This window comes from Nanorana parkeri, unplaced genomic scaffold (assembly GCF_000935625.1).
Source record: "Nanorana parkeri isolate BGI_ZX_2015 unplaced genomic scaffold, ASM93562v1 scaffold206, whole genome shotgun sequence".
Taxonomy (NCBI): Eukaryota; Metazoa; Chordata; class Amphibia; order Anura; family Dicroglossidae; genus Nanorana; species Nanorana parkeri.
The window spans coordinates 1,112,297-1,127,137 of NW_017306474.1; the positions used below are offsets into that span (position 1 = coordinate 1,112,297).

At 40.5% G+C, this 14,841-nt stretch overlaps 1 protein-coding gene across 4 annotated transcripts in view; it reads right to left on the minus strand.

The window, feature by feature from the left end:
• Positions 1-775: 775 nt before the first annotated feature.
• TRPM3 (transient receptor potential cation channel subfamily M member 3) overlaps positions 776-14,841 on the minus strand; it is a 522,236-nt gene continuing 508,170 nt past the window's right edge. For all 4 annotated transcript variants that reach the window (XM_018555656.1, XM_018555654.1, XM_018555657.1 and 1 more), the window contains 2 exons: positions 7,329-7,461; positions 776-2,825 (listed from right to left, as the gene is read on the minus strand). In XM_018555656.1, the coding sequence (XP_018411158.1) occupies positions 1,391-2,825; positions 7,329-7,461 (1,568 nt within the window). In that variant the 3' untranslated portion in view covers positions 776-1,390. The remainder of the gene's footprint in view (positions 2,826-7,328; positions 7,462-14,841) is intronic.

Here is a 14,841-nt window from a genome sequence, read left to right on the forward strand (position 1 = left end):
AATAGACTTGGTAGCAAGGTGACCCCTCATGATACTTATTACCTCTTTTCTACTAATAACTTTGGCTATGAGTCCCATTCTTACCGTCCTGGCTAGATGGCAACCCTTCTTAGTAGGTCTCATTTAGAAATGGACAATTGTTAGCCTAGGTCTTGCATGGTCTATAAATATTTTTTTTTATCTATTAGAAACCTTATCAATGTTTTTTTTTCAATGTTCTACCTTGTCAGTGAAAAAGAGAACCTTGAGAATGCTGTATATAATGTGCAACTAGGATTGTTTAAGGTGCTGAATTGGCAGCAGTAGTGTGCCTACAAACTCCGCCTATGTAAATCAGGCCCTGAGTACAATAAAAAAAAGACTTTTATGTATTTGAAAAAAGTAAACACATTTTTCTATTTCCTTTTTTTTTTATACAATGAATCGGCAGTTTAAAGATTAAATACTCTGGCAGTGATCGTAGAACGTGGAATATAGATTTAGAAACCAAAAATCACAGAAACAAAACAGTGAGGTTAAGAATATCACACTCCTCTCACAAACATGTATCGTCATATTTTCACCACTGCTTTTAAAGCATGCGTTTACTTAGGCAATTGTATTGACAACACATGGTAAAAAAATAAATATATTACATTAAGCCATGAAATTACATTCATCCTGAGCTTGCTTTACTGTGCTAGAATGCCCATCAAAGACAAACAGTTTATTTTGGATATATACATATATAAGATAAAACTTTCTGCTCTTAGCAATACAAAAGGCATTTTTTTGTTTTTGGAAAAAACAGAACTGTCATGTGGCACTGGAAGCTAATACAGAACAGGCAGGCCATTAATCATGCTGCAATTATGTTGTCATGTTTGCTCTTCGGACATGATCAACTGAAGTGTTGTTGGCAGGACAGGATTCAGACCTGAGAGCTCCTGTTGTGGAATACACTAAACAGGACAAAAGAGGCTTATTAACAGAGAGTAAAACACAGGACATATCAAGTACATTATACATGTGCTTCAATGTTCAGGTCCCTCTGTGCTGTGCAAATTTCTTAACTTACCCCAAGAAACAAGGGAGATAAACCATTTTGTGAAATTGACATTTCAACTGAGACACGTTCATAAAAACCCTTGGAAAAGAGGCTTAAATGTCTGTACGATGCATATGAATCACATTATATTGCAGACTCGACCATTATGTAAGAATATTATTATACTGAAAATTATACTGAAAGTAATTTTTGGACAGGTTTAGTACAGTGATTGCTTGGAATGTTTCAGTGGTGGGTTTTTAAGTTAATGATTCACGTGGTGAGGTCACTGTATGGTGATAGAAAATATTGTGGGTGGGCAACTTTTACATATTTTCCCTTTTCAATATATACAAAATAGTTTTAGATCTTGTGTTTACTTTCAAAACTACGAAAGGTTCCCGTTCTTGAAAGTCGACGCATAGACATAGTGTCTCCTCTACTTTCAGGCCTGGATGACTTACTCCTTTGGAATGGATTTCTAAGGCTTGAAGAAGTACGCTGGCTATCAAGTTTATCACTTATTGAATAGCTCTTCTTTGTGTGCCCGTACATTGTGCTGGGTTCTTCTGCAGAGTAACTGTTTGCTCTTTCAATCTTTGGGAATGTTAAATTGTTGAAGATCGTTCTTGATGATGAACTTTCTTGGGAAGCTGAGCATTTGTTTTTACCATCTGCACCAGGATCCTCATTGTCTGAGCTTGGATGACTAAGTTCAGCTTCTCTCTCTGGATGGCAGCAGCTAAGGTCTTCTACTTTTTCTCGAACAAAGCCTGGAGATGTGGACCTTTCAGCAGTTGCTTGGGGTGTATTGTTAACACACCTGGTATCTATACAGTCTGTTATGCTTGTATATTCTGCAGTCTTTACTGCTACACCAAGATTGCTATAATAACTTCTAGAGGGAGAAAATATAAAACTCTGTGATTTTACTATAGGCGTTTCTTCTAGGATGAAAGGAGCTGTAGCTAGAAAGCGACTGCTCTTAGAACGTTCTAGTGTATGATACATTGGGGGGTCTGTATCCCAGGGATTTTGGCCACGTGGCATACTTGTGTTTTCTGAAAGATATCCAAGGGTGTCTGTTGTTGTGCCTTCCTCATAACTAGGATTTCTGCTGCAGCCTTTCCCCCCACAGTGAGTGGAAGAACTACAGCCCCGACTTATAAAAGCTGAATCTGCCAAGTGATCACTGCAGCCTACATTCATTGAGCTTTCTCCACAGTCTATGCCAAACTGTGCCTCATCCATAGCTGAAACATATATGTCTATGCAAGAAGAGGGCCTCCTTGAGTCTGGAGCTACTGACAAAGAATTTAGTGGGGAAGGGGGAGGTTTTATATCCTTAGATATAGAGTGGGAGCTTATCGCACGGTGTAGGCTTAAAGTATTTTCCTTAAAGAAACCATCAAATTTTTCTAACCCGTTTCTGTCCTTTAAATTTGTTGCATAAAATGACTGACTTCTCATTCGAGGCATAAGGGTGGGTGATGTGGGGGACAATGGTTCTTCACCAACAGGGTCTATAATTTCATGCAGTTTATAGGCATTGCCTTCTTGACTATTAAAGCTGCTTTGTCTAACTATATAAGCAGCATCAGTACAATCTGAGGAGGTTCTAGACCTTGTTTTATTGTTCTCTACTCTTTCCACTCCTGTGAGTTTTTCTAGTGCTGTAGTCATTCTTCCCAGCATCTCCTCAAGCTGAGCAAGTCTTATATCTACTGTTTGAAGAGATGCCTTCATGAAATGTTCCCTTTCATTGACCTCTTCAAGGCGCATAGCCATATTTTCCACTCTGAAAAAGAAAACAGCATATGTATAACTTTCTTTTAAGCACTACAGTATATGAAACTGTATTTGTTTGACAAGATGCTATTTTTTAAAAAGAAATTCATTTTTTTCTTTTTTACTTATAGTCGCTGGTACATAAACTAGCTTGCTAGATTTTTATATGTGGATATACATTCAACCTTATTAGTTAAGTATTTTTTTTGTATTTAAATCTGTTAAGTGTAGCACAGACCCTGTGTCATCCCTTAGATAGAGAGCCCAAAATTTATTTTGTACTTCCGCATAGGGATGCACCGAAATTCAGGCCGCCGAAACATATTGGCCGAACATTTTTCTGCTGAAATAGTGGTCTATCCCTGCTTTCTCTCCTCCTTGCTGGGCGCTGCTTTGTGTCCCAGTGGGGAGGAGAGAAACTGTCATGTCACAGGGAGCCGAGCGGCGCGGGAGGAGAGCCCTGTGAGCGGCCGTCGTCTCTCCTCCCCTACCACTCAGCCTCCTGTGACAGATCAGGAGAGCGGCAGTCTGGGGGCGGTGGCAGCTGTCAGCCGCGACAGGAGACTGGGCCGTGGTGCAGGGGAGGAGTCAGCTGTCAGCTCAAACTCTCCTCCCACACCACTCACCCAGCCTCCTGTGACAGCCCATCCAGGAAGGAGAGTGGGAATAAACTCAGTGATTGCTGAGTGTTTTTAAATAATTGAGGACAGAGTATATTTACTGTGCCACCAATTATGAATGAATGGGAAGTGATCAACATTACTTCATGTTCATTCATGATTGTGGATATAGTAAACATACTCTGTCCTCAAGTTATGAATCAACAGAAACACTCAGTATAGAGGCTTCCTGCTCATTTCTAACAGGGGCTGCAGAAAAAGAGATTGGGGACTTTGTGTCCTCAATCTCCTTTTCTTTTTAAAAGGGAAATATCAGGGGTAATGAGAGAAACACAATCCTCAAATTTCAGTCCAGGCTCTCTATAAGGACAGATCACTGTGAAGGAGCTCAGAAAAACTTTGAATCAGCCATGTTGCCTGCTACAACAATACATCTAAAAGGTAAAAAACATTTAAAAAAATATTTTTCAGTATGCTGTGTAAATACACATAGCAAACAAATTTGACTGCAAAAGTGGAAATACACTTTAAGAGGCATGCAGTCTCCACAAGGAACAAGTACTAAAAAGCTGTCCTTACGGCAGACAGAATTGTAAGATAGGCATTGGTCAAGGCAGACAGTTTCATAGGACAGCCATAAGGTGAGGCAAGAGGCACTTAGACATACAGTACTTGCACGCCCAGCGCTACAGTAAGGCAGCTCAAGCGGCCGCCTGAGGGCGCTGAAGGGGTGAGGGCGGAAAAATCCTAGTGGTAAATGGCCACCGCTGTGGTATGGGGCTCCGAGCTGCGACCCCTGTGAGCTGGACCCCACCCCTAGGTTCCCTCTGACGGTCCTCTCTTTGAAGAACCCCTGAGCCTCTGATCCTGCACTGTGGATGTACCTGCCGTCCAGACTTGTGCGCCGTCAAAAAATGTGTTCCGTTTCGTTACGTTCCGTTTCGGAATATCCGTTATTTCGTATTTCGTAATTTGTGTCCGAAACTCAATTCGGATTCGTACGAAATACGAATTTTCGTTCGTTTCGGCACATTTTTGTAACTTTACGAACATTCGTTATGATGAAGTTAAAAAGCAAAAATACCTTTGTTAATATTGGAGTCGATGTGGTAGTGTTTTTTTTATCCGAAATACGAATTCCGTTAACGGATTTCGTATCCGAATTTCGTATTTCGGATAAAAAAAAAATACCATCAACTCCAATATAAATGTACTTTGCTTTTTAACTTCAATATAACGAATGTTCGTAACGGAACGAAAATACGTCAACGGAATTTTGGATTTCCTGCCTGTGTATTGTAATGCAACTGTCAGCTGCAGAAGAGAAAACCTCTGATTGGTCAACCAAACGAAATACGAATTCCGTTAACGGATTCCGTATCCGAATTTCGTATTTCGGATAAAAAAAAAACTACCATCAACTCCAGTATATTAACAAATGTTACTTCAATATAACGAATGTTTGTAACGAAACGAAATTCCGTCAACGGAATTTCGTATTTCCTGCCTGTGTATTGTAATGCAACCCTCAGCAGCAGCAGATCCGTATTTCGGATTAAAAAAAAAATCTTGTCATGTTGTTCAACCTCATTTACAGGGGTAATATAAGTTCCTCTTTCAAAGAAATTCGGATCCGAAATTCGTTAACGGAATTTCGTATTTCGGATATAATTCGGAAACTGCAATTCGGATGTCGGATGCTTCCGAATTTACGAATTTCAGGAAAATTCGTACGAATTTCGATTCGTAACGAAACGAATCGCACATGTCTACTGCCGTCTGACAGCCATGAAATGTCCCATCTGTGGACTCGTTAGGTGAGATTGTTGTCTCTCTCCCCCCTCTGTCTCCCGGTCCTGACCTGCAGCGTATGTTTGTTTTTTTAACCTCTCTCTGCCCCTCTGTCTCCCATTCCTGAGCTGCAACGTGTTTTTTTATTTTTTTAACTCTCCCACCCCCTTTGACTCTAGGTCCTGAGCTGCAGCATTTTTATGTGTGTTTTTTAACTCTCTCTCCCCACACTGGTTCCATCAGTATTAGGCCCCATTCACACCAGGGTGATTGTGGATCAGCGCGGTTTCCACGCTGATCGGGAAACCGCTGATTTCAAAAGGGAGGTTTTGGGAGTTTTTTTATTGCGTTTTAACGCAATTTAACGCTAAAACGCAATTAAAAATGCCCAAAACTGCGCTAACTAGCGCGGTTCAATTGAAAGCTGCATGGAAACCGCACTAATCAGCACTAAAAAAGGGTCAGTGAGTAGTTCGGGCGCGGGGCAGTTCGGATCTCACTGAGCTGCGCGGTCGCATGAACGGCCCCCATAGCAATGTATGGGATTGTTCATGTCGGCGGATCAGTGCGGCTGAACCGCCCTGATATGAACGGGAATTGTAGTCACCAGCACACCAATCCTTTTAAGATAGCAAAAGCTTCATTTATTGAAGTTTTTTGTCATATGACCAAACAATGATATGAACGGGGCCTCAATGGAGTGTGTGTCCAGTGGTGGATCCAGGGGGGAAAGGTAACAGAGCAATTGCCCCCTACAAGAAAATTGATGCACCCTCCACCGCTCTTAGGGCCACCATCAGGGGGGTATGGCCGATACACATGTGAGGGGCCCAGGCAGCCTGGGCTACTTACATGGGTATCGGCCATACCAGGGGCGGCATGGCAGAGGTGACAGTGGAGGAGGCCGGGCCCCAGCAGTGGCAGGTAGGTGGAGCTGCAGGGAAAGGCACCCTGACCAGCCCACCTGAGATCCTGCAGAGCCCACCACACAGTGTCTCGGGTGGGCTGTGCCGGATCTATGGTGTGCTCTGCAGGGTCACTCTCAGGTGGGCTGTGTGGGGTCTCAGCTATGTGTGGGGTCTATGGTGGGCTCTGCAGGATCTCAGGTATGCTCTGCGGGGCCTCAGGTGAGCCCAGAGCCCAGCGCGTTCCTGAGCCCAGCGCGTTCCTGAGCCCAGCGCGTTCCTGAGCCCAGATTACAATTCATATACTGCTCTGCATTGCTGTATAATATATTGATAGGAATTGTAGTCCCCCCTACAACCAGTCCTCTGTACAGAAACTAATGTGACTGGCTCAGTATTCTCTATACAGCACTGTGGTATATGTCAGAGCTATATAAATGTATAATAATAGTGTGTGACTGTGGGGGGACATTAGAGTGTAAGCTCCTCTGGTGCAGAGACCGCCAGAGGGAGGGGGGTTTGGGGCCAGTTTGTTCCTTAGGTCCTCCACTGTTTTTGCTGTTGATAATAAGTGCAGTACAGCACTTGGTACAGTCCCGCCCCCCCCTCCCCTGTAACTTGGTCCCTTCCTGTACATGTAGAAAGGGTTTTTTTCAGGAGGTGGTCCACCTGAGAGCCCACGCACAGTGCCCGCAGCCCACCTGAAAGCCTGCAGAGTGGACACAGCCCACCTGAAAACCCGCACAGTGCCCGCAGCCCACCTGACAGCCCAGTTTTTTTTTCATAGATGTGCTAGTGGATAGATGAGGGGCAGTTAGTGTTAGTGAATAGATAGTGCAGTTAGTGTTAGTGAATAGGTAGTGCAGTTAGTGTTAGTTTGGGGTCCTGCTCAACATATTTTGCGGTTCTCTGTACTGTTACAGTACTCTGTACTTTTTCTGTATAATGCTACATAGAATTTTGTGTTATGTCACCAGGGCAGGCGCTGCTAGGCAAAGTAGGCAGATCTGGAACATCGCAGGACAATTGAACCTGAATAAGTTGCAGTGCTGATAAATTCTAGCAGATGGCGTAAGTGTGCACTCTTAGACCAGTACACTCGGCTATAGCAGATATAAGCTATTAGTTACTGGAAAAGAAAATGATCATCTGTAATAATAGCCACTTTTAAGAAGCAATAGAAAACCACATGCTCACCTTTCTGCCGTGACTCTAATTCTTTCATCATTAGAAGAGTTAAACCTGTCATCTTTTTCTCGGAAATACTCTTCTATACACTGTTCTTCAAAATCATGTACTTTTTTTAGTTCATCTTCTGTTATAAATAACTCTGTAGAGGGATAAAGCACAAATAGAAAATTAGGTTGGTCTATAATAATCTTCTGCTACGCTGATAATGCCCATTTCATGCTGAACATGCTGCAAATAATGGAATATAGTACGTTTGCTATAAGGTCACAATATTTTTATTTTGTCCAGGAACAGGACAAAGGAATTTTGAACTAAATGACACTTTAGGTTAAATTCACAAACGCAAGGGTAAGTATGTTTATTTTAGCCACATGACTGTAATTTTCAAAGCACATCACACTCTAGTGAAAATAACTGTCACCGTTAAAAAACAATATGTATCCTTATCCTGGTGTGTTAGCGTTGTGAATTGAACCTTTTGCATTTTGGTCCTGTAAACAAAAATCAGTCAATATAAAAAAAAACTATAGCATGCAGAAATGTTACTTAACTGGCAAACAGGTTTTGTAACCTTTTACAAACCAGTGTACTTAGATAACAATGTTACATAAGAGCAATGCAAACATATATCCGGCATATATCCTTTTCAGCCAGGAAGCTTTATGTGAGTTACAGATTGTTATCATCCTTAGGGTGATATGTGGGTGTTCACATCTTTGTAGACTTGCTGCAGGTCACAAGTGCTTGTCAGCCTGGGTGAGCTGTGTGGTGTTGGTGGTGGTGATGGCTATGAATTTACATTTAGGCTGGGGTAAGGGGTACTTACATTCCAGTAATGTATTTGAAAGAGTGATAAATAGTGTGTGTGTCTAAGTATATATAGTATACTTTTTAAGCATTGATACTTTTTTAAATCAAGGAGCCCTTTAAAAGTTTTTAAAATATAGCAAAGACTTTTATTTTCAGCAGCCATAGTGTCTTCATATCTCATGATTTGCTAATCGTCTTTAAAAGATATTTGTAACATAACATTTATAATTGTGTTAATAGATCTGAAATTCATCATTCTTTTTAAAAAATAGGAGGCAATTAGTTTTCTTTGGTTTGGGGTTGTTGACAGTGGTGGGCCTACCTGCACACTGTTTGTGCACTGTCCTACAGAAAAAAAGCTACCAATGGACACTATACTCTAATCACCACAGAAGGGATGTAAATGTACTGTCTCTACACTGGTACAGAAGTTGCCTATCTTGTCTACCAACACAGCAAGACTGTGTGGACAGCCACTGTGGGAATCTATTTTTTAGTTAAATGCTGCTGCATTCACCTATCAAATATCTGCATGGTACTGTTGGTGTCGCTAACTTTCAGCGCCCAGGACACATGACCCTGGTCTGAAACCTGTATCTTGCATAGATTTACATGGGGACTAGCAAGCATGGGATCTGAAACCCATAGATACAGAGATTTTTGGTGTGCTTAGGTATTAATTTGTTTGAGGTTTCAATATGTCTCTATAGTAGAGCTCTCCAAAGCTTGGACAAAGTTACAACAAGCAACAAGAGAGCACATGGGAACAAGCATGAGCATAAGAATAGATAAGAGATTAAGGCTAACAGTGTGGCTCAGTAGCAGGAGAATAAATGGATTACCAAATATTCAGGTGGAAACTAAGTCTTTCCTATGTCTAGTAGACCTAATTTTGCAAAGATGAACTGGAGACAGAGTTCCTATGCCAACCACTCTGGATTAGCAGTTAAGACAGAGCTGCTATGTCGGAAGAGTGAGGGTGACTCCTGGAGAGCAATACAAGGTTAAAGGCAGTAGTCAACGAATCAAATGCAAGCAGTTTGATCAAGAGTTATGCTACAAAACTATTTTGTTCAAAGAGCTGGGTGTTTTGCCAATAAGGCTAAAGATATAAAATAGCTGTAAATGAGCTGTAGCCAAGTAATGGACTGCCACCTCCTGAGGTGATTTTATGTTGTAGAAGCTTGTCAGTTCTGGTAGAATCTTCTTTAGAATTAAAAAGTTAATTGTATGGATAAAGTAATTCCAGTGTTGTCATGGCCATTCTCATAGATGACATGTAATTGCATCCCTACAGTTAATGCAGCTATTTAAAATGGTCCTTGCAATAAAATGCCATGCACACCATGCAGGAGCATATTTTGACAAAATTTGGGATCCTTAACTGCCTCAAGATCCCACAGGGAAGTCCAAGTGATGTCACCAGTGCCTAAATGAGCAGAACAAAAACCAGTTGTTTTTTTGCGTTTTTACATGCAGGTCTGCTTTAAGGCATTTTTATTTTAATTGCAATGTTCACAATTAGGTAGTCAATGAACAAAAAATTAACAATCTTCTGGACCCTTGAGCATTCATTGCTGTGTTGGATGTGTGATCTCTAGGGGCTCCTATTCTATATTAGACACAGAATTACTCTCTTTAACCCTTGCCAGAAGTGTACTAGAGTATTTGTTGGGTAGTGCAAGCTCCTATGGATTGGTCTGCACACATTTAAACCTTTACACATTTTCCCTCTCATCTATGGTATTGGAATAAATCACATTTGATATTTTATCCTGGGGGTCTGCAACCTGATTTGGCTTGGGTGATCCATGCGAACGTCAGTGTTTTAGTTATATGGAGACGTAAGGAAAACTGTTACTCTGGCTTTTTGCTCAAAAATAAAATGGATAGTCTTCAGAGACATACAGAGGTAGTATATATCCATGTTCTTGTTTGATCATAATATTTATTGTATATGTTGCCCTAGTAAAACCTGATCATGGTGTACACTAAGTAGCACAGACAGCTTCACGGAAGAGTGAAGACAAGGTCAGAATGACAATTAACTGAGAGATTTTCTCTGACTGTGCCATGTGTGACACCTGGCACTCAGATCCTGCACAAACATAATCCCCTGACATAGAAAAGGGATTCTTCATGTTTGGAGATTATTCAATTTACTGATGTATGATGACACATGATTAAAGCTACCTTCTCTTCTATCCTCTTATTTTATTACACAATTTGTCTATTATTCTATAGTAATATTACTTTGCCAGGGAGTGCCGACAAGCACATGCTGTTCTAAATGCAGTAAAAGAAACAAGTTAAAATAATAGAAAGCTTACAGTACACATTTGCCTTTTGATTTTAAGAGGTGACATTAGAATACTGTATATAATTTTAACTTATGATTTTTATCTGATGGTCTGTTTGAAAGGAAACTATAATGTATGTTCAGTGATTTCAAATTTTTGGTTATTGTTGTAACGTGTGGACACTGGATTTGTAAATAACTTACATATACATAAAAATGACAGCCTCAGAACATGTAAGCAATGTAAGCAGTATCTCCGTCGTAATAGATACACTTTACTTTTTGATATTAACCGTTGTTTTAGTGAAATGTGTCTTTCAAAATATCATTAACATGTAACATGTGATCACACATTTTTCGCCTTAGTGGTCTGCGAAAGGCTAATTAGTAGTGATTTCATAGAAGGCTTACATTTAGGTACCTGGAGTTCAATTGTCTATAACAGCCATTTCTTCTTATTCTACTGTATTACAAGACACACTTCTCAGCAAACCCGGTGCTAGAAGTGCTTCCTCCAATAGCATATATATTTGGGTTTGTGTACACAGTTAAAAGTCAAAAGCAGCATGCTTTTAGGATAAATGGCTTGCATTTAAAATGCCATTTGCTTGCTTTTGAGTTGCTTTTTTAGCTTGCATTTATTTTGGTTTATAATGGGAAGCTGGGGGGAGTTTAAATGCAGCAGAATAGGACTGACAAAATGGATGGCGTTTACCAGTAAAAAAATTTAATCTTTTACATTTACAATACAATCTGATGTTTGTTTCCGAGGATGCACGATAAAGGGAGATGTTGTCCACATCTGGTGGACATGCCCAGAATTGGGAAGATTTTGGTCTAAAGTGTTTCAGCTAACCTGTGATCTTTTTTCGACAAACATTGAAAAAGACCCTTGGCTGGCATTATTTTTTTTTAGCATGTAGTATTTATTGAAGTTTCAAAGGATACAGTACACGATGCGAAAGAATAAAACAATGTAGGAGGTGCCAAAAACAGAACAGTAAGGGTTTTACATGCCCCAAAGTTTCTTCCGATCAATAACAGTCTGGTCATGTAGATAGGGGGTCAGATATGCGGCAGACCTCACCAACCTTATTATACATCTATATTAACAGTAATAGTGCAATCAAATAATCCAAACCACAACACTTAATGGTCAACAAAAGTGAACATCCTTAACAGAAAGGGAAAGAGAGAGAAAGAGAAAGAAAAACTGCGTTTGACATGCCACGGAATGAGAGCAGAAAATGTATAGGCTACATTGTCATTACCTGTACGAGGTGTCATATCAACTAAGCTTTAATCGGATTCTACCAGGGTCCTGTGGGACAAGATTTTCGTCAAGGGGCTAAGGGCCTACTGTAAGGGTCAGTGTAAAGGGAGTAAGTAATGGGCATGACAAGAAGGGAATGTCCTCAGACCGATCTCCCCATATTAAATCCTAAGCTAATATTTCCCAGGTGTGTCTATAACACGTCCAATCCTCCTAAGGAATTTGAGAGTTTGGCTGTAAGGTACCATTTGGAATGTTGGAAGCACCGCATGAGATCTTGGAGTTGGGAGGGAGGGAGGGTCTTGAGCAGGAAGGAGGACCATGTGGAGGCTGGCATTATTACATCTTAAATCGCCCCTTATAACAAACTCCCAACATAAGCTTATGACCTACGTAATGCTAGCAGCTAAACAGACAATTGCCTGCGCATGGAAAAAAATATTTGTGCCTTTTAGGGAGGTTAAAGGTAGAATGGATTCTTTTTTCCTTAATTAAAAATTAACCAGCATTTTGTTGGACACTCATAGGAAATTTGAGAGGACGTGGCAACCCTGGATCGCCTACGCCCATCCATCACTCTCAGAAGAGAGTGTGACCCTATTGTAGGGGCAGTACGCCTTTAAATATTATGAATTAGCTAAAATTGATATGGGACCCTGATATTAATGGTAAACCTAGATTACCTAATATATATTGAATCTTGGTGTTTTTTCCCCCTTTTTTTGCTTCTTTTTTTTTCTCTTCTTTTTATTATTATGTTGTTTTTGTGATATTATGTTGGTAATATTTAGATACAAATGGCCCGGGGGGAGATTGGAGTATCCTCCCTCCGAGGTCACTAAAGTTACTGTATAAAATGTATGTAAACGGTGTTATTTTTTATGTAGCTACAAAATAAAAAAAATTCAAAGGAAAATGTAATCTTTTTGTCAAGTGTTTGTCAAGCCAAAAGAACCCCTGTCAGATTTTCACTACTATCCGGGGTTCCGTTTGAGAGATTTACCCTCACTTGCTGTCCTGCTGGCAATGTTTTACCACGTAGGACAGCAATACAAAAGCTTTTCTTTACTAAAATGGGAGAAGGCTGGAATCCCGGTCAGATTTTTATTTCTGCCTGTTTACCTGTTTCAAATGTTTATTTACTTACTGTCTGGTGAAACTGTTATCAGGAAGTAGGGGTACATTTCTCTACTGGAACCCAGGATAACAGTAAGAACCAGACAGGGCTTCTAACCTTTCCCAACTATATTCAAAACTGGAAAAAAAAATTTGGCTTTGTCATATACCCTAATCGTTAGAAGGGTGGGGAAACTAGAACAACACATTCCTTCCCTATCGGATTCCTATGCAGCATTTTATTTGCACATCCAAGGCGCACGTTAAAGTAAGATTTCTATCTAGGTTCATCTAAAGATTATTATTTCAGATTCCTACTTTTAAAACAATATAGTTTACCAAGTGATGACTTATCTGCCTAGATAAGGGCAAGGGACGCCAGTGAGTTTTGGTAGCAGATTCCAATGCAAACACCTTTTAATGCAGCTATTCAGATAGAACAGGGGTAGGCAACCTTTGGTCATTTTGGTTTTCTTGCCAACAAGTGTGGCTTTACTTAAAATTCAGCCAAGAACCACTTGCAGTGAAAACAAGTAAAAAGAGCTACTGGTTTATGAAACATGTCCTGAGGCAAATTAATCATATTTTACAGTATATTACCTAAAGGGTTGTTCACTGCTGCTATTATACCATATACTTTTACAACCAACATTCCTGTTTACCCAGAGTTAGTGCACAGTGAGATGTACAACACAGCTGTGCTTCTGAAAAATTACAAGGTCATATTTAAGGATACAGACTTCAAGTTACATGTAAATACTGGACTTTAAAACAATTACAATGGAAGTTGTATAGTAATCTGTAAATAGTTCTCTCGTTTTTGCAATGCAAATGGAAGGTGCGCTTTCCTGTCAGCTCCCCACTGCCCCAGGAAACTCCTCTGGGGAAATCCACTTCAGGAATACATTTTTCATACACAACATATAAAGGATGTAGGATAGTGCTTTTCATCTTCAGTTGTTAAAGTGAACTTTTCCATTCTGTAAGCATGTGAAAATATTGGTTTATGTGTAATCCTCTCTATAAGCTGTGGGCTGTAATTGGCATGCTGACTTTCTTTATGCTGTATGAGAGGCAAGATGGCGGTGAACAATAAGAGAAAAACTGGGCCTTAGGGGACAGACAGGAGGACGGACTTAACCAATAAGTTGTTTATAAGCTGAATAATTCATACTTGGCAAGGGTTTCTTCAAACACTGGCAAAGGAAAGGGCTGTTTTAAGTACCACAAACAAGTCCTGTGTTCAGCATCTGTTACCGATAAGGAACCTATGGGACCTAAGACCCAAGGGGAGGGACTGCAGAGAATTTTACTTTAGCACTCTACTTTGACAAGTTAAAATTGATCTAAACTAGGGATGCACCGATACAGATTTATCGGTATCAAGTGCCAGTATCAATTATTTTTTATTTGGTAATCGCTGATACCGAATACCGGAAGTCCCATTAAGGAAGCCGGGGGCATGTAATGACTCTCCACCCAGCTTCCTGATTAGCCAGGAAGCCGGGCAGCATGTAACGACTTGCCGCCCAGGTTCCCGATTAGCCAGTAAGCCGTCTCCAATGCTCCCTTGTCACTAGGTGGCTTTCTGGCCATTAGAAAGCCGGGGAGTGGGTAATGACTCGCCACCTGGCTTCCTGATTTGCCAGCTTCGGAAGTTTGCTAAAGCCTTGTGTATAATAAACAACTGCCTGTTGTTTTTCATAAAATACTGTTTCCACTCTTTTTTAATTCTGATTGCATCTTGGTGTTGCTGTTTTACTTTATCATTGGTTGCACATCATTACTGTGGACTGGCTGAGAACAGTGGACCATGCCTGTGCAATGTGTGTTGGCATAGCTGCTTGCTGTCTCCATCAGGTTTGCAAAGTGAAAAGAGTTGCAATGCCAAAGTACATTAGGGAGACAGTTCTCACCTCAAATCAGGAAGTGTCTTCACAAGGACCTTTGTGGCAGGATCACTAGGTATTATTTTAATATATTATATATTTAACATGCATATTATTTATTTAGACTGCAAG